General features: G+C 36.7%; 1 protein-coding gene across 3 annotated transcripts in view; it reads left to right on the top strand.

The window, feature by feature from the left end:
• The window catches only part of THOC2 (THO complex 2), a 50,578-nt gene extending 31,044 nt beyond the window's left edge, over positions 1 to 19,534 (top strand). The window contains exons 22-39 of one of the 3 annotated variants that reach the window (XM_048318500.1): positions 84 to 248; positions 925 to 1,200; positions 1,627 to 1,768; positions 4,211 to 4,368; positions 5,235 to 5,363; positions 5,858 to 5,989; positions 6,073 to 6,257; positions 6,988 to 7,172; positions 7,470 to 7,572; positions 7,953 to 8,389; positions 9,242 to 9,300; positions 10,813 to 10,848; positions 14,845 to 14,982; positions 15,333 to 15,402; positions 15,481 to 15,638; positions 16,279 to 16,355; positions 16,457 to 16,504; positions 18,672 to 19,534. In XM_048318500.1, coding sequence (XP_048174457.1) covers positions 84 to 248; positions 925 to 1,200; positions 1,627 to 1,768; positions 4,211 to 4,368; positions 5,235 to 5,363; positions 5,858 to 5,989; positions 6,073 to 6,257; positions 6,988 to 7,172; positions 7,470 to 7,572; positions 7,953 to 8,389; positions 9,242 to 9,300; positions 10,813 to 10,848; positions 14,845 to 14,982; positions 15,333 to 15,402; positions 15,481 to 15,638; positions 16,279 to 16,355; positions 16,457 to 16,484 — 2,478 coding nt within the window. In that variant the 3' untranslated portion in view covers positions 16,485 to 16,504; positions 18,672 to 19,534. Of the gene's footprint in view, positions 1 to 83; positions 249 to 924; positions 1,201 to 1,626; positions 1,769 to 4,210; positions 4,369 to 5,234; positions 5,364 to 5,857; positions 5,990 to 6,072; positions 6,258 to 6,987; positions 7,173 to 7,466; positions 7,573 to 7,952; positions 8,390 to 9,241; positions 9,301 to 10,731; positions 10,849 to 14,844; positions 14,983 to 15,332; positions 15,403 to 15,480; positions 15,639 to 16,278; positions 16,356 to 16,456; positions 16,505 to 18,671 lie in introns of all 3 variants that reach the window. The other 2 variants (XM_048318498.1, XM_048318499.1) reach the window with 2 other exon arrangements.
• The last annotated feature ends 361 nt before the right edge of the window (positions 19,535 to 19,895 follow it).

The following is a 19,895-nucleotide window of genomic DNA, read 5'->3' as shown; positions in this document are numbered from 1 at the left end:
AAAAGCAAGTTTGAAGCTCTCCCCAACTTAATTGTTGAACAAAATAATAAAGTTTGCTAACTTTTTGTATCTTTCACTTGTAGTGCCATGACACCCTGGTACAATTTGGTGGGTTTTTAGCATCCAATCTAAGCACAGAGGATTACATTAAGCGAGTGCCTTCTATTGATGTTCTCTGTAATGAGTTTCACACGCCTCATGATGCTGCATTTTTCCTCTCAAGACCCATGTATGCACACCACATTTCAGTGAGTACAACTCTTCCATTTGTTTGCTCGTAGTGCTGCTCTGGTACTGTTACCAGTACCTGTGATAGATTCCAATAAAGTTTGTTTGCTAAATAAAACTTGTAAAGTTTTAGGAGTAGAATTAGAAATAGAAGCTGTGGGCTGGAACAGGTTGTCCTTAATCTTCTTAGAAAATATGGCCCATGTATCAACTTTTACACAATTTACAGAAGTTGTAGCTGATGAAGTCACCTCTTTGGATGTCTTGGGTTATCAGTAGGAATTCTCTCCCTCCCTGTTTCCTCAAAGGTCTGAGTTCTTCTGCAGGTGTTTTAGATGGATGTTTGCTGTGGAGGAAAGTGTTGCAGCTGCCAAATGGTATGGTATCTTGGGAAGTGTCAGAAATAAATTTGTTCCTGCATCTAAAAAAGTTCAATATGGAGAGCAGTTTTAACTTGATGTAGTATAATGTATTACTATTACAACAGGTAGACGCATCGGTGAGGAAAGATAAATCCATCCAATATGAATAAAGACTAAAGATGCTGTATGAGGTTCTTCAGTGCTTTATATACTGACATTTCACATGTGTAAATGTTGTATAGAAAGGTTTTTGAGAAAAGTTAAATTATATTGTTAAGTTTAATTTTTGTATATATAGATTAGTTTTTTATTTCTTTTATTTTTTTATCCACAGTCAAAGTATGATGAACTGAAAAAAGCTGAGAAGGGAAATAAACAGCAGCACAAAGTTCACAAATACATTACATCATGTGAGCTGGTGATGGCTCCTGTTCACGAAGCTGTGATTTCTCTGCACCTCCCTAAAGTTTGGGATGACATCAGCCCTCAGTTTTATGCTACATTCTGGTCTTTAACAATGTATGACCTTGCTGTGCCACACAGCAGCTATGACAGAGAAGTCAATAAACTTAAAGTCCAGATGAAAGCCATAGATGACAATCAGGAAATGGTATGTTGATACAATTTTGTGGTCCAGTTTAAAATTTCTAGCCTTGAAAGAGTTTCTTTTCCTGAAGTATTATATTAAGGTTGTTTAGATCTGGGAAGTTTGGTCACCTGGTTCATCCATTCTGATTTGCCACGTTAACATAATTTGGATTGACTTTTCTTCATAATTCCCATGTGAAAAGTACTAGTGACTCCACTAAGTGAAAATTACTGGAAAATCAGTTCCAGAAAGAAGGTCTTGACACATGTTTGTTCACTCTTAAGTATAGTCAGCCAGTGTCCATAAAATCAGTTGATTACTAGAGCAGAGCATTTTTGAGTGAAATGAAAAGTTTTCCAAGTATTCTTTCGTATTACGAGGAATTTATTGCTCTGTCTTTAGCAAGTTTTAGTATAGTACTAAATGAGTTACCTTGACATTTTATAGCCTCCAAATAAAAAGAAAAAAGAAAAAGAACGTTGCACAGCTCTGCAGGACAAGCTCCTTGAAGAGGAGAAGAAGCAATTGGAGCATGTGCAGAGGGTTCTACAGAGACTGAAACTAGAGAAAGATAACTGGCTTCTGGCAAGTAAGTGTGTCTAGGGGAAATGCTGTGGATGTTATTGTAGTTGTCACTGTCTCCAGAACTTCCTTGCACTAATATTCTTAATGTTGATTTGAAAATTTGATCTCTTTATATGTAGAGGTCTGTTAGCAAGGTAAATTTTTAGTTAGAATGTAATGTGTCTTTGCAAATGCTGAGTAGTTGGCTTTCATTGTTGGCTTAGTTGGGTTTTTTGTTTCTTGCAATGTGAAGACCTTTTAAATTTTGCCCTAATTTAGAAAATAAGTTAGAGATTGAGCAATTCAGTGGAAATTTGTAATTGCAAGCTGGCTTGTACTTGCTAACTGCAGTTGGAATGCTGCTAAGTTAGTATAATTGCTATAGAACAAAAAATAGGCATGTAAAGTCTCAATGATTGGTTTGAGTTAACTTACTTTGTTTGAGTCCTGGGATTAGGAGCAATATGCCATGGTTTGGGTGGTGGCATAAACCCTGTTCCAATGACAAGATAAGTGTTATGCCAGCCTAACCAGCCCCATGCAGTGAAACAGCATGCACGTGTTTCATATGGCAGATAGGCAGCAAGCAGAACTAAGGTTTTTTCCTGCAAAACCTCTGTAGTGTTTCATGTTGCTTGTGAACTCTGCTGGTATGGTTAATCTGAAATGTTTTTCTCTGGTCAGTTTTCTTCTCTGGATGAACTTTGAGTTTGTAACTGGAAGTAGTAGTTCGTCTGTCCCAAGAAGCCTAGCATAATCCAGTGGAAAAGAGTTTTGTTGTCCAGCTCGTGTAAGATCCATCCAACTGGTTTAATGAAGAAACACTGACAGTTATATCAAGAGAAGTTATTCCCTATAAATATTTATTGTACTGGTGTGGACAGCGAATGAACTGCAGGAAATTACTGGTTGAAAAATTACTGCCTGATTAAAGCTTGGTCTAGAGGTGACTTGGTAAATCTGTCTACTTAAAGAAGCACCCAAAAGTGTGTAGAAAATAGTTTGTGTCAGTATGATCTGTATATAAACATGTAGCACTTTATGGGATACTGGGAATAGCTTATTGTTGGTTCTTGTGCTTGGGCTTCAGCTGGAGGAATTTTCCCAGCGTTATATCCAGAGGCAAGCTGATTATTTCAGCAGTTTGCCTATTGAAAGAAATAATCTGTAATTGTACTATATGAGGAAATTGAACAGCACATCCACTGTAGTAGTAGGTTTTATTATTTTTAAAAAATATTTATTAAATCATTATTTTTTAAAGATATTTGGTTATTTTGAAGACTGGCTTCCTGTCTATAAACTTTTGATAGTGTAGTTCTACCCTTGAGAACAGGTTAGTTTTTGACAGAGTATGTAGCCTGGTATCTTTAGCAATTGGAGACTACCTGTTCTGACTGGCTGTTTCCTTGCTTTGTTTATACACTTCTGAAGCAACACATACTTGATTGTCCCATGAACTGTGATTCTCTTGATAGATTTTCTTTTTCTTTTTTTCAAATGTTTGTTATAACCTTTGAGGGGTAGATACTAAAATTAAAGTCAACATAAAGGTTTTAGTTAAGTAAAAGCTGATAGTCCTTTCTTGAACAAGCTTTATTCCATGAGCATCACAGAACTGAAGCAAGTAAACCCTGGGTATTATGACTCATGGCCTGTGCAAAACCACCAGTGGCCCTCATGAGAGGATCATGAGTGTTCTTCCTTTGAAGGCATCCACTTGGCAGTCTTTAGTTCTGTACTTTCCTTTGACCTTGCTTTCGTGCTGTACATTCCTCTCAGCTTGTTTTTATGCTCCTTCTTGCCATGGGACCAGTTTGGGTGTTGAGTTTACCAAACTGGGGTTGGTCAAACAGAAACAGGTAACTCTTGAACTTGATACATTGCAGTCTTTTTTACTCAGTGGTAGAATGAAACTTTCACAAAAAGTGTATGTATTGGGGTGGTGGTTTACTGAAGACTGTTCTTCTTTAAATTCCTCTGTTTGATTAATTGGGAAAATGATTATTAATGAATTGTATAGAGACAGCATGTTCATCAGTTTCTAAGGAAACCAAGCTGAAAGTCAGCCTCATCTAGAAAGATGAAAGAAAGTGTTCTAGGGAAATAACAGGTGGTGTTTGCTTTGCTGGTGTGCACAGTTTGAGCAGGTGGAGAAGTTTGCTGAAGCTTTCCCAGAACCAGTTTTTAGCCCTGTTGTGTGAAAGAAGAATTTTTGCCAATAAAAAATAAACATTTGCTACATCTACCCTGCTATTCTATCCCCACCCTTAAACAGTTGCAATTATATTCACTTTTTCTGATCAATGCCAAAAATATGTCTGAAATAAAAGTGGCCAATTGTACAAACACCAGAGTATGGATGTGTCATACTGAACTTCTTGGGAAGAGAGTAGTTGAATGATAAACCATGAATTTACTCTATTTTTCTTTTCTTTTTTCCCCTCTCAACTTTTGTTTTTTGAAGAATCTACCAAAAATGAGACTATCACCAAATTTTTACAGTTGTGTATATTTCCTCGATGCATTTTTTCGGCAATTGATGCAGTTTACTGTGCTCACTTTGTTGAACTGGTGCATCAACAAAAAACACCCAACTTCTCTACACTTCTCTGCTATGACCGAGTGAGTAGCTACAACTCTTTGTGTGTATGTACATCATTGCCACTACAAACATGCCAAGCTAGTGTGTCTCCTGCCTCCCAGAAGAGGTAAACAAGATCATTTCTTATGTTTCATTCTAGAATCTGTAGCAATCAGAAGTTCATTTTTGTACTTCAGATCTTAGAAGCAAAGTTTTCTTAAAGCTTCAGGGGTTTACTTTCAAGAAATGTTGTTTGTGTTTTACCCTAATGAGTGTGGAGTTTCAGAGCAAAGTCATTAGCTGTCATAGGAGTTGCTTTCAGGTTTTGTAACCTTTAAGTAATCTGCATTTCCATGGCCTGCTCTAATACTCCCATTTTTGGTGTGTGTGCTCTTCTGCAGTGGAACCAATTTTCTTATGCTCTTCCCCCACCAGCAACATCCTTGGGACCCTTCTGACCCTGGCAAATGGTGCCACAATCAGTGGGCTAGTTTGTTTCACTGTATCTGCTCTGATTTCATGTATCCAAAAGAGCATTTCTACTCAAGTAGCCCTATCTGATGGACCTGTGTGGGCCAGGAAAAAAAACTTCTCTCCATCAGATTAGCTAGATGTTTACTTCTGCTAGCTCAAATCATTATTAATTTGAAAATAACACAATTATGTCAATGAAGACACTTGAACTATCAAACAGTGTGTCAGCAACACCTGTATGCAGTGCTTGGATTCTGGGCTAAGTGTGAAGGACCAGCAGTTGAGAAACAAACAGTATTTTATAAGCAGTCTCTGTTTTATTTAGAAACCAGCTTAATGGTGGTTTAGATGAGAGAAATTTATAATTTTTGTTAGGTCTTCTGTTTTTGTAATTCAGTAAGGTCATAGTAACGTTTTCTTTCTCTATTCAAAGGTATTCTCTGATATTATATATACAGTTGCAAGTTGCACGGAAAATGAAGCCAGTAGATATGGCAGGTTTTTATGCTGTATGCTGGAGACCGTGACCAGATGGCACAGTGACAGAGTCATATATGAAAAGGTATAAGAAATTACTAACATGAGTTTGCTCATTAGAATATGTACTAACCATTTGTGTAATTCAGCACAATAAAAATGGATTTAGTGAAACTGTTAGATTTAAAAACATTGTGATTGGATTTTTCTGATGGCATAATCATAGAATTGACTTATATTTTACTATATATGTGTTTTTGATAGAAGTAATTTTGTATGGTGTCAAAAAATATATTTGCTAAAAAAACCCTTTCCATTTCTGATTTTCACATAGCTTACCTCAAAGATAACTTAGGGAGCATATGGAAACTCTCCTAATACTCCTTGCACAATCTAGTTGAATTATGAATAATCTTTTCTCTCACCCACAACTAAAATTTCAACATAAATTAGCTTAAAAAAAAATTATGTGAGTCTTGTGAAGTGTGATCGCGTCTCATTCTTTAGAGTTTAGAATTTAGAATTACCAGTTTTGTTTCCCAAAAAAGAATTTTTTCCTCTTCTTTGATGTGCATGTAGGAATGTGGCAACTATCCAGGCTTCCTAACTATATTACGAGCAACTGGGTTTGATGGTGGAAATAAGGCTGATCAATTGGATTATGAGAATTTTAGACACGTGGTACACAAATGGCACTATAAATTAACTAAGGTAAATCGAAATGCCAAAAACCTTATGTTTTTGAATGCTTTAAAAAAACCCCTCAACTTCATTAGATTTAATTTATGTTTTAGGCTTCTGTGCACTGCCTGGAAACAGGTGAATATACACATATCAGAAACATCCTGATCGTGCTGACCAAAATCCTTCCATGGTATCCAAAAGTGCTGAACCTGGGTCAAGCCTTGGAAAGAAGAGTACACAAGATATGTCAGGAAGAGAAAGAGAAGAGACCTGATCTATATGCATTGGCAATGGGGTAACAACAACTTATTTAAGAAAGTGGTTAAAAGTGGATCATGAAAGGCATCTAAAGACTCGGAACTGTTACAGTCCTAACATTTGATTTTTACCTTATCACAGAAGATTTCGCTATCCTGCATCTTGGTGCTGGCAGTGTGAATGAAAACATTCATTTTATGCTGGATGATCACTAATTTCCTTTACAAGACTCTAGTAAAAAATAGTAAAGATTTCTACTTACAAGAGCATAGCTTAATTTTAGAGAAATACTATAGCAGCAAGGAGATAGGAGGGATAGTAAAAGGAAGAAAGCCAAGAGGCTATTGCTGCAAGACTGGTTAGATATTGGAAGTGTTATATGATTCTAAAATGCTTAGTTTCGTGTTACATCTTCCTGTGGTGAATGTGGAACCATCCTCGTATGCCTGAGGGGCAGTTCAGGTTGCCCTAGCAGTCTGAAGTTTAGTCAGTCGTCAGTTTGTTCTGTGTGTTTGGCAGGGGGTGTATGTGGGGGTGTGTGTGTGTGATGGTGAGGAAGAGAGTGTGGAAGTAGGGCTGCTTCTATGTCTAGTGGGTTTGTTTATTTTTCTTTTGAGCTCATCAATAAAGGGGGAAGAAACTGCGTATGAGTTAGGAAAAACTGTGAAATAAATAACAGATGAACTGTTAGATTAGATCCACATTTAAGATTCAACCCATGTTTTGCTTTATGTTTGTGCATATTTAACAATCTGTGCGACTTACAGCTATTCTGGACAGTTGAAAAGTAGGAAGCCTTTCATGATACCTGAAAATGAATTTCACCACAAAGACCCACCTGCCAGGAATGCTGTACCAGCAACAGTACAAAATGGGCCAGGTGGTGCTGGGATGCCTACGTCTCTCACAATAAATACAGTTAGACTGGAAGAGGGCACTACTGAGGAGACTGGTAAACACACCTATGATTATTATATGTTTATTTTTCAGTAGAATTCTTCTGATATTCCAGGCTTCTCTCAAAATTTGCTTCATTAAGCTAAAAAGAAAACATGTAAATGTGATGCCAAATAGGATCAATGCATGTTCTTTATTTTTACTTGGTTTTGGGAGAGGGTGTTCTGCTGCCTATTTTAGCTGTTAGCTACACATGACCTTACATGAATGTGCTCAGCTACTTGTTGTATTTTAACCAACAGGATATATAGTAACTTGTTGAAATAGACCTGTTCTGGTTTTTTTTAAGCAGATAAGCTAAAGGAGAAGTCTCAGGGTGTGGTGAAAGTTATTAATAAAACTGTCAACGCTACACCGAAGGTGACAACAAGCAATGGAAACAGTGCATCTAATAGGTGAGAAAAACTATTCTCACATGTTCTCTGTTTTCTTCCTTCCAAGACAGAGAAGTACACTTGAAAACGACCTGCCTTTTATTTTTACTTCTGGGTTCTGTATAAATAGTTTCAATTTCCTTAAAGTTTAATAAATGGCATTATTTCTTTCAAAATACAGAGTTTTACTGATCTGATGTTGTTAAATGTGTCCCATTTTAGCTAAATAAGATAAATGAGAACAGTTGCTTGTTGCTGTTCTGATAAAGAAACAGCAAATCTGAAATCTTACAGTGACTGCTCCAGGAAATTCTATCAAACATTCCAAAGTAGAACTCCTGTGATAAAGCTAGAGCTGTGTTTTGTTTCCATGCTAATTGGCCTTTTTATTTTTGATGCAGCAAAATTATTAAAGAGAAAGATGATAAAGAGAAAAGCGGGAAGGAAAAAGATAAAGAAAAAAAAGACAAGACTCCAGCTGCCACTCCGGAGATGAAGGCACTTGGGAAAGATGGGAAAGATAAACCGAAGGAAGAACGGGCAAACAAAGATGAGAAAGCAAGAGAGATCAAGGAGAAAACGCCAAAATCTGACAAAGATAAGGAAAAAGTGAAGAAAGAAGAAAAAGCTTCAAAAGAGGAAAAGTCCAAGACGGTTGTTACCATCATTGAGTCAAAGTCAACTGCAGAAAAGGAGAGAGAAAAGGAGCCATCCAGAGAAAGAGATCTAGCGAAGGAGATGAAATCCAAGGAAAATGCTAAAGGAGGAGAAAAGGTGCCAGTAGCTGGGTCCTTGAAGTCACCTGTTCCCCGATCAGAAACATCAGAATCTGAAAGGGGTAAGTTTGAATATTTCGTTTCTGTTCTTGTCTAGAAAAATAGAATGTGTCACTTGAAAATCACTGAATGTCAAAAAATGCTAGAGAAGTTGAGAGAGAGTCCCTACATAGTAAAAAAGATTTTGGCACTGGCTTTTCAGTACAGTCAATATCTAAAGGTCAGAATAACTTCAAAAGGCAATCTATGTGAATGTGTGAACTTCACACATCTCCAGTGAATGCTTGTTCTCACAAAGCCTGTCATTTTTTACTGTGTGAATGGTCTTTTATTAAAATGTATTAGTATAACTTAGGCCGTGCAAGTTTTGCAAAAGTGTAATGCAAAAACTTTGTGTGTACTCTTGAGAGCTTCATGACAACCTTTGAATTGGAAGAAAACAGGGAAAGTAAAAGATACAGGCCTTTGCATCCTTAAGAAGGATGCAGAAAGCTTTATCAGTCCCTTCTTGTATTAAGGGTTAGCAAATCCTTAAATTATTATCTGAGGCTGATGTTGAGTTTTATATTTGTGCTGCTTCAGGCAAACCACAAGGGCAGGCGATGATGCTTTTCATAGGGTTCACCTGTTCAAGGTCTTCATAGCAATTCCAGAGTTAAGACACTGACTTCCATAAAATTGAAGTTTGGAGTGAGCATAATTTTGCATCAGTTTGTTCACATTACACCTTTGCTGCAAACTTTCACAAAGATGGTCAAGGCATGCTGCTAACTCTAGATAGCTTAAGGAAAACAAAATTCACATAGTGGTAAGAAATCTAGCTTTAATTATGTTGGTACTTCAGAAAGTGATATTATTTGATTCTCCTTTTTTAACTGTGTTTTAATAATGCCATTGTTCTGTTCTTTCCTCAGAACAAAAACGCCGCAAAGTTGATACACATTCTTCTCCGTCACATTCCTCAACAGTAAAGGTTAGTATAGCCTGAGGAAGGCAGCACCCATGTTAGGCTCACAAGTTTGGGATGCCAGTATTCGACTTCCTTCAAGTTTTGTGCCAAGTATACACTGGAACCACTGGAGGTTTTATGTTGCATTACAAAATGCATTCCTTTTCTTTATTGGCGGACTGTCTTTTTTTCTATAAAAATATTTTTTAATTAACCAAAATATGCTTCAAGGACCTAGCACAAATTTTGTAAAATAGTGTTTGGAAATTTCAAGAGAATTTTTACACAGAAGTGCCTCATTGCTTTAAGCAGTCAGTTTTTTTGGAGTGCAATGGTAGCTACAAGCAAATGAGTCTTTGCAACAGAGTGGAGCATATTTTTCTGCACTTCTTTGAAGAATCTGTAGCACTGAAGATTCCTGGATGATACGGGATGTACGATACCTCTGAATTCATCAGGCTTCTTGATGAGCATCATACCGATATGTGCCTTCTAAGGAGGAGTCTTGAAAGGAGTTCCATTTTAAAGTCTCCTTGGTGATCAGTTCTCCTGTAGTTGTGTATATTCAGTGCGCATGCAGCTTCTGTTGTACCTTCCCTTCGAGGTTTGTTTATTTCCAATGGGTTCCCACCATGTTGAGCCCTGCGTTACGATAAAACCAGATGTGGCCACCAAGCCTCCTACCCAGCAAAGAGAAACCCCAAGCACTCAAGCGCAGCACAAAACCATGGGCGTAGCCTACTTGAAGACTCAGGGTAGCCATTCCTTGCTCCATATTTATATTATTTCTAAACCATCTATGTTCATGGAATCTTTGAATTTGCAGTACGTTGAACATTTAAAACTGTAAGTTACTAATACTTCATCAAGAGCACTGTGATGGATTATGTGGGTCTTTAAACTTCACCATCTTACCAACTTTAGAACAAGCTCTTCTTTTTTTTCTGTTTTTTCAGAGTACATATTTTTCTATGTAAGATTTACTTGAAAGATTTAAGTTAATTTTGGAGAACTCAAATAGCTTTTACTAGTTTTGAGGAAACAGGTGACAGTGATAACTACTCGTAATGATGAAGTTTTTTATAAATGGCAGCATAAGGTCATTCTAGAGTGACTTCTACCACATTTAACTGAAAGTGGAGAAGATACAGGTTTAAAAGTATTTTAAACCTGTTTCACCTCTTGTTCAGCTATATTTAGAGTTAAGACTATTTTTTCTTTATATTTTTGTCTGGGCAGGAGAGTGTGTTTTCACTGTTCTAGGAAGAATTAGATACAGACTTATACAGACTTTGGGATTTATTTAGTAGCAGAGTCTAGAGAATAGATAATGATTGTCTTTTTCCCCCCCCTCCTTTTTTTCTTTTTAAAAAGTATTTCAGTTACTAGCTTTATTTAGAGTACAGTATTAACATAAGATTTATTCCAGAAGGAGTAGCTGTTTTTTGTTTCAAGGGTACGGCCGTGCTTCCCAAAGTCCCTCTGGTTTCTGAAAACTATTCCAGCTCACGTGTCATCTCCGTTCATTTTCTACAGGACAACCTCAACGAACTCAAGGACTCTTCAGCAAAGGTTTGAATCTTTTAGAAACCAGCCAAGTTTATTTTCATATTTTGTTGCAGAGAGAAGTTAACTTTTGCTCTTGTGGCAAACTCCCATCAGAAAATTCTAATTCCATTCCTGTAAATACTAGCATAGTAATAGAGGGATGGGGTTTTTTTGTCCTGGTGTGTAAATCCTCTGTACAGGAGAGACAGTTGGTAATGTAGAAGCAACATAACAAAAATCCCCTGAATTTACCTTTCTGTCAGTATTTTGAAGAGATGTAATATGTCAGTGTCTCTTCTATTCCCCTCTAAAACTGGTGAATACACAGAAATGTCCTTATGATTAAGCCTTTCATTTGACTGAAAAGCTGGTAGGATAGCTAAAATAGTTCTTAGAATTGTTTGAGGGGTTTTGAATATATCAATTAAAAAACAGTAGTTAGTTAAAGAATATTTGAGATGCCCCTGGAATATTGATACTCTTTCCCCTTACAACTGTATTAATGTTCTAGTACTATAGTATTGTGTTTCTAAGTATCACAGACAACCTCCTGAATTATCATCATCTTTGTGTATTTACTTCCTGTAAATGCACTTCAGCTTCATTATCTTAGGAGAAGCGATACTAAAGAATGCTCTCAGGAGTTCATAGAATCCCAGATTGGAAGGGACCTCAAGGATCAGCTGGTCCAGCCTTTCTTGGCAAAAACATGGTGTAGGCAAGATGGCCCAGCACCCCGTCCAGCCAGATCTTATACGTGTCCAGTGTTGGGGAATCCATCACTTCCCTGAGGAGATGCTCCGATGGCTGATTGTTCTTGGTGTGAAGCGTTTCCCTCTTGTGTCCAGTTGGAATCCTCCCATGAGTAACTTGTATCCATTACCCATTATTTTTCCGTGTGACTGCTTGTTAAAAGGGCATCTCTCTTGGTAGTCACCCTTTAAGTACTGGGATGTGGTGATGAGGTCTCCCCTAAGCCTCCTCTTCCCATGTTCTCCCTGCCTTCCCTCTCGTGTCAGGCTGCCCAAGTCTTGGATCAGCCTTTGTGGCCCTTCTCTGGACCATCTCCAGCCTGTCCACATCTCTTTTGTATAGAGGGACCAAAACTGAACACAGTGTTCCTGGTGTGGCCTAACAAGCACTTGGAATATAGTATTTTAGACAGATTCTGTAACTATTTTTTTGTTACACATTGTAACTGTTGTAGAGTAATAGTCACAGCCACTGCACACCCGCTGATACATCAGGGGATGTGACTGATGGGAATTGGATCAAATCTTCTAAAGTTGCTGTTAAAGTCTTTGGTTACACACTCAGTTCCAGTGTGTAACTAAACTGCACAAAGATTTATCACTTGGAAAATGCTGACCATTTGGACTTTTTGGATCCTTTTTGGGTTTACCTAGGATTCACTTACTTTAAAAATGTGTCACGGATTTCCATTTTCTATTCTGTATTTACACTGTTGGTTTAGTTGTAGCTAGCTTTGTACAAAGTGTTCAGAACACTTTGCATGTTTTAAATCAAAATAGCTGTGATTCTGTAATGGACACTTGCTGATGGATTTTTTTTTTTTAATTGAATCTTTCCAATACCAACTGTATGTGCTTATAGGGATAGTGTATATGGGAAACATCCTTTAGTCTTACCACTGATGAAATTACAGTGTCTGTAGATTGAATCCAGATACTCTTATAAATCATCATCGTCGTCATCATCATATCTTGTATATTTAATTTTTTTTAATTAGAGAACTATAGTATTTGTCTTGAGCTCACCTCTGCATGAAGGGTGGTATATGGGAATCTGTAAAATCTCACTTTTCCCTTTCTTACTATATGAGTCAAGATTCAGGTGGTTAATTGAAAATGTGCTTATGTTTTCATTACTTAAGCTAAAGTTTTATATAAAAATATTTCTTTTACTTATTAGCACATTGATTTAATTAAGCAGGCAGTGAAGCTATTTGTAATTAAATTATCAGCGAACAGCTTTATTTTTCTAGTTAATTTGAAAAGTTGTTTTTTAGAATTAACTATAATGTGTTTGTGTAGACTTAGCTGGAAGTGTATTGCAGTTGTGTGACCTTTTAATGGATTTATTCTTCAAGTGTTTGGGGGATGGGGGGGTGTCCAACCCGTTCCTTCCTTTTCTAAATGCTATTTTCTAATCTTTCTCACTTAATGAACTAATCTTCACTCTTCAGTGCCGTTCTAACAGACTTAAAGCACTTCATGACAATGTTCCCTGTACATGGTGTAAGACAAGTTAAATGTTCTTCTTTACTTCCATGTACTTGTTTGGGAAAGGGATGGGATGTTCAGAAACCTGTAAGATTTATGAGTTCAGCTTCCACTGAAAGTTAAAAGTCTAGTGCTGTTGTCTGCTTACAGACTTTTTTTATTCCTGACTTGGCTCAGTTTCTGGAGCCAGACAATGGAAATACTGGTTTACACTGCAGGTGAAATAAATGGTGCCAGACTTGAATTAGGGTTTTTCTTTCTTTGGCATTTGTCCAAGTTACAAACCACACAGAAGCACCCAAAATTTAATGTGGCGTCAGATGCAGCATTTCTAGAAGCATGTCTTTCTGGTAAAGGTGGGGAAGGATGGATGTAGTTTTCCAAAACCCTGCATTGGAATGGTAGAGGAGCAGCGCAATCTGTTGTGAACAGCCATGAGAACACAAGAAATGGAATAGGAGAAAGAAGAGCTATGAGTTTGCTTTCTCCTGTGGAAAGCGGCTCTAGACGACTGAATGGGGCTGTTTAGAAAAAACATATTTGCGTGTCATTGTCAGCAAAGAAGAGAGCAGGGGTAAATTTACTTTGGAATGGCACTGTAGGAAATGGAATAAGAAAAGAGGAATGAGGGAAAAGAGCAAAAAGAAATGTCTAGTGAAAGAAGTATTGAAAGTTCAGTCTCTGTTGTAGGATAATAAAATTCTAGTGCAATAATAAAAGGAAAGAGACCTAAGTTTTGTCAGTGTGACTTTTAACACAGGTTCACTAACATCAGGTTTTGGTAAGTTAAATGTTTACTGAAACTGGAGAAGGACAGGATTAATTAAATTTTGGAAGTTGTTTGAAACACTAATTGGTTTGGTTCAAGTGATATCTTGATTGTTTTAAACTAATCTTCCACTTACCTCTTTTGTTGGTGTCCTTTTAAGTAAGGTGTCTCTCTAAAAAGAAACACAGAGAACATTTTAATAAAGATACTTTTGCCCCCAAATAAAATTGTTAACTTACAGAACTGGGGGAAGATTGAAGTGTACTGATTTACATCTGTGTGCTGGTGTAGCTTAAATACCAAGGGAAGTGGTTTTAATTTAAAACTTGCTCTTAATATTTCTTAGATCTAACTATATAATTGTATTTAAAAAGACAGATATAGTTACTGCACTGTATCCATTTTTATGTAACACATGCATTACCTGTTTTATGGAGCTTACCAGAATTGTTTAGAAGAGACAGTGGAATAACAATCTAGAATACATTACAGAAAAAAACAATTCTATGTTCAGCTGTTTTTTCCCATTTGAAGGTTAGAAATTAGATTTAAAGACACATTATTCAAAGTATTGTCTTAAATACTTTGTCGATAAAGATTATTCTTTAAAAATAAGTTATAGCTTGTTTAAGCAGGTGATTCCATTCATTTATTCCAGGCATGATTAGAGGTGTTGAGTCCATTAACCTTCATACCCTGTTCCTGTAGCCCGTGTGTCTGATTTGTGTTCATGCATCCAACTGGTCCTGGTGAACAGTGTTGTGTGTATTTAATATAAATGTCTCAGTAAAGAGAAAATATTCTTGAATTTCCAGTGTTGAGTAAATAAGCTGTAGGTTAAATTTTAGGTGACGAGTTTGAACGTGTCTTTAATCACTCTTTGTTTTGCTAATAAAGTATTTATGTTTAATATTTGAGCTAGATCTGGTATGTTAGAATAAGACTTCTTTTTGTTTACACATATAGGAATACATATTAATACTTGGTGATGTTGACTTAATTTAACAGCACTACGTAAACCACACTACTCCAACACTGTCCAAGAGTAAGGAGAGAGAAGTGGAGAAGAAAGATTTGGACAAGTCAAGGGAAAGATCCAGAGAGAGAGAGAAGAAAGATGAAAAGGACAGGAAAGATCGAAAAAGGGTTGGTGACATTTTTAATGAACTGGTTTAGACAGTTGGTTTATGTGCTTGGAAAGCTTTCTGTTCTAAGCCCTTGAAGTAATAATTGGCTGTACAGCCCATCTGAGCACAAGTGATCTCTATCAGAGGTGGCATTTTTGTTCTGTTACTCTTTCAAAGGTCGGTTTGCAGTAAGGCATTCAAACCTCTTCACCCTCCAGACCAGTCTCAAGAAACTTCACACGAGATGTAACACCTCAGTTACATCCTAATTATTCAAAAACTAGTTCTCCAAAATAAGAATATAAGCAGGTGCTACTTCAGGAGTATGTTTTAGTCTGCTAACATCTGCATAATTGTATTTGGTGCCAGGATCATTCAAACAGTGACCGAGAGGTACCGCAGGATTCAACTAAACGACGCAAAGAGGAAAACGGCACAAGTACGTATTTTACTTTTTGTGCGTGTATTTGTCAGGCTTTTACTTGTTGTGAATTACAACTTTCTGTTCTATTTTTAGCTGGTTCTTCAAAACACAGCAAAAGTGAAAGTCCTTCTGATTCCCCTCGCTTAAATGAAAAAGAGAAGGATAAAAACAAATCAAAATCTTCAGGAAAAGAGAAAGGTGATTCAATCAAGGCAGAAAAGATGGAGAAGAGCTCCTCTGGTAGCAAAAAGGTAAAATAAGATGTTCTTCTCTTGCTGATTTGTTTTTGTTGCTGACAGACCAAGCTGATATTTTTTTCCTAAAATTTATTGCTGCTTAATAGCCTAAATTAAAAAGATATGCTGTGAATGTGTAAGAAAATGCTTTTGAACTTCCCGTATCTTGTAGCTTTAAATATCTCAGCCGTCACTCCTGGCAGGAGCAGGGTAGTTTGGAGGACTAGTTCATTTTGGCAGTACCCAGGAAAATTCAGAACTTACACTTTAGGTTCTGAATAATATAAAATATTTGCAGATTACTTTGGTAAGCAAGTAGATGAAAGTAGGCTTAACTTAAATATAAACTAGTCCGTAATTCAGATTTCCACGTGCATGTGTCAGCACAGTTTCTTTTGGTGAAAGCAGGGATGTTGCAGTTATATTTGTATTCAGCAAACAGTAGTTCCCAGTTGCAGCCCTGTGGCTGGCACTTAGCAGAGAACTGGAAGAGAAAGATAAAATAATCTCAGAAATCATAGAAACTGAGCATTGTCATTTTGAATGATGATATTTTTAGCTGTGTCCAGTTATAACATTAAATATTATGGTCCTCCTAAACATCCTGTACAATGGGTACCATAATAAGCTATTTCCCATATGTATATTTTTAAAGGAATCAAGACATGATAAAGAAAAAGCAGAGAAGAAAGAAAAACGGGACAGTACTGGGGGGAAAGAAGAAAAGAAACAATATCCTTTTAAACATTGACATTTCAGAAAATTTCTGCAAATGAGCTTCCCTTTATTATATGTAGCAAAAGATAAATCTTTTTCCTTAACGCTGAATCTACTCATAAATCTTCAGACAAGCACAGATAATGAAGATTCTTTCAGGCAAGGTAAAAATGTTTGTGGTTTAATTTGTTTGATTCAACGTCTCCTGTGGGCCCTGTTGACTGGTAAAGGATATACAGATAAAACAGCCTGACATCACCCAGGGTGTCAGGGTGGTGTTTTGGGGTTTTTCGGTTGTTTTGTGGGGATTTTTTTTTTTTTTTTTTTGGTCTGATTGTGTTTCACGTTGGGGGGTTTCTATGGGTATGTGTGGGTTCGGGTTGGGGGTTTTTTTTAATTACTATTATTATTTAAAAAATATTATTACTACTATTATTTGCAATTCATTATTACTCCCCTAGGGGAAAAATATTTCCCCATCATCCTCACAGAGATTATACAGATGCTCAGATTTTTTGGGGGGAAAAAAAGTAGAGGCAGGGGATGTGGCACATCAGCAGTGTTTGGAGTGGAGTTGCATCTTCGTTGCTCTTTCCAAGAAAAGTTGCCATAAAAAAGCAGAGGTGGATCCTTGTCATTCTGATATTCATCAGTCTCGATAATCTGCATGTTACTTCACTATATATTGTCTAATATGTTGCAAACTCAAGTTTTGTATCTTCTTACTTAAACAAAACCAGTAGCTTTTAAACCACAGTGCTACATAGTACAGTTAGCTCAGTGTCTCTGCATAATCTTTTATCTGGTCAGATCTGAGGAGGAAGGAGATAAAGGAAAACTTTGGCATGGAAACATGGACTATTTAAAGAAAGAAAATAAACTTTAGGGTATTTTGAGTAACCCTTATTCAGACTGGATCTTTTGGAAAAATCAATTGTTCTTTGAAGTTGATGGGGCTCTGAATGGTTTGGGCTTTTTTTCAGACCTATGCAACTATGTGGACACTCTTAAGATTTGTTCTATGGGTATGAGGGTAGGAGTTTTTTCTCCTCTGCTTTGAGACATTTTAAGAGTTTTGAAATGTTTTGTTTTCAGTTATTTAGGAAGGAAAATGTCCCAGTGAACTTAAATTAGTTCACCTGATCTATCCAACTTTAGTCAGAGACTGCTATTAATCTTTATGCATAAGGCAGGGTACAATTTCACATTTTAAGGAAAAAAAAGAAAAAACAAAATTTGAATGTCTGAGAAAAGTCTTCACTCATGGATTGTGACCTCAGAGCAAAGGGGGCTTATTTCAAAAAGGATCTTGTGTTCCATTTGGTGTCAAGGCTCATTCAGCCACTGCAGTTGAGGGCACATACGTGAAGGGGCTTGGGTAAGAAAGCTTGTGCTGATACAACATGCTCTTTGGTTATAAAAAGGGGGGAGTTCATGTTATTGCTTCTTAGTACTATTTCTTTTTATCTTCTTGAAGTAATGAAAGATACTTCTGTGAACAGTTTCTAAACTGAAAATTATGAGCATTCTCTGGAAAGAATTTGCTGGAATTTTCTAGACTCTTTGTCCTTCATAGCCATTATTGTCTGATCACTGTGGAGCGATCCCAGTTTTTTCCCTATTCTTTTAAATGCTACTTTGGAACAAAAGAAAAAAGGCAGTCTTGGTAGATGAAGTTCATTACTGAGCACTTACAGCTTCCTTAATAATAAAATGTGAAGTTTTGTCTTGACTAGCAATTCAATATAAAGTGAGTATTATCATTAAAATAGTTAAAAAAGCACAACTGTGTTCTGCTGACTGTAAGTAACAAGTGCTCAGGTAAATGTCAGTTGTACCATGAAATTAATGTCCAGCAATGGGCTAAACTGGCACATCTGGCCTGGAACGCTGACAGCACCCCACTGTGTGCATAGTGAAGTGTGAAAAAGTGCTTTTTATAGCAACACAGTTGTGGAATCTCATCCTGTGCTCCTGTTAAATCTTTGATACCGTTCTTCCTAATAATGTACAATGTCTGATTGACTGCATTTATTTCTTGCCTAATTTAGAGATAGTAACATTTTGAGGAGGTTGCACCTCTAAAGGAGTTTATACCTTCTCAAGTGACTACCTGTTTCCTATATGTATGTTTGAATCAGAGTTTCACTACTTACAGTGCAGTGCTCATATTAATGTAGTTCTTGCTGCGGAATAAGGTAGAGTTAGGGAATGATAAAAATAGTTTTATTTCCCCCCTCATTCTTTGAGTTGTGAATGGAATAAATACAAAGTTGTGAGATCAGTGTTCATATGAACATCTGATTCTAATTATGTACACCTTTGTTGCAGGTGACACTGAAATGGGAAGATATCCAGCTGTGACCAGAAATGTATTTTCCAGAGTACAGATTGCACAGAAAATTGTGAATGAAGAGGACCCATCTGCATCTCCTTAAATTATTCAGTTCTCTGCTTTATTTCCCCATGCTAAGGACTTAATTGTTAAGTTGTACATTACTGTATTTTTAACTTGTTGCTTAGTTTCTTACACATTTATTTTCAGTACCTGGCTGAAAGTGTTACCTATTCCATATTTTAGCACAATGTGCTGCAAACAAACAGTTGCCATAGTGCAAATGAGGTTTCATGTGTACATAGTTCCACTTTAGTTTGTCGAAAATACTGCCTGAGTTTAGTAATTCTTTAAATTTGAAATTGCATTCTTTTAGATGTTTGAAAACCACAAATAAACAGTTATTGAACCTTTTTGGATTTACCTCATTTAAACTCAGTTTTTATTTATTACTTGGCCTGTTTTTAATATCAGTGACTAAAAAAAACAAAGTTAAGTGGGAGCACTGTTTTCATGCAATGCTTAGGGATTATTTGTATATTGTGTATAAGGTTGACTTGTTTAAAGAAACAATGAATGAACCCTGTCCTATCCCATCCTAAACCTGTGCTCAGTTGTCCCGTCACACCTTTTGTTTGTCATGTTGTTTTTAGATTGATTGGAAATGCTCTCTTCAAAACTGAAATAAATTAAGTTTCAGTTACAGCTACAGGAGCTTTGTATTGCTGAACTTTAGTCTGAAAATTTCACAATGACGTTTTTAAAAAAAAAAAAAAAAAAGAATTTTTTATCTGCTAAATTCTACCGGTGTAACCTTTTTTCTAAATAAACAATAGTTTTCTCAATGGGTCGTAACTCATTCTCTGTGTGGTCACTTTATTACTTTTATGGATTGTTATGAAAACTGGATGTTAGTTGGAATTGTGGGGGAGGGTGGTTCCTGTCTTTGCTGAGGAGCCCTCTGTACCTGCCCTTTTTTAGATGCCAAGGGCTGGTTGCAGAGTGTGGTGCCTGCTGTGAAGTGACAGATGTGCCACCCTTCTCCAGCGGTTTCCAGGAGCTCAGGGTTTGCCTTCCTGCACTCAGTCAAGTTTACACCTTTCTTTTGAGCCATTTGTCCCTTGTCCAAATGCCATTAAAATCTCGGTTTTGTATCAAATATTAATACTATTAAACATGAGGACTTGTCTCTTAAATATTTTGGGGTTTTGGTTTGTTAG

This window comes from Corvus hawaiiensis, chromosome 14 (assembly GCF_020740725.1).
Source record: "Corvus hawaiiensis isolate bCorHaw1 chromosome 14, bCorHaw1.pri.cur, whole genome shotgun sequence".
In the NCBI taxonomy this organism is placed as follows: Eukaryota; Metazoa; Chordata; class Aves; order Passeriformes; family Corvidae; genus Corvus; species Corvus hawaiiensis.
The sequence above is the reverse complement of the archived record's forward strand: the minus strand, read 5'-3'. Positions and strand labels throughout refer to the sequence as shown.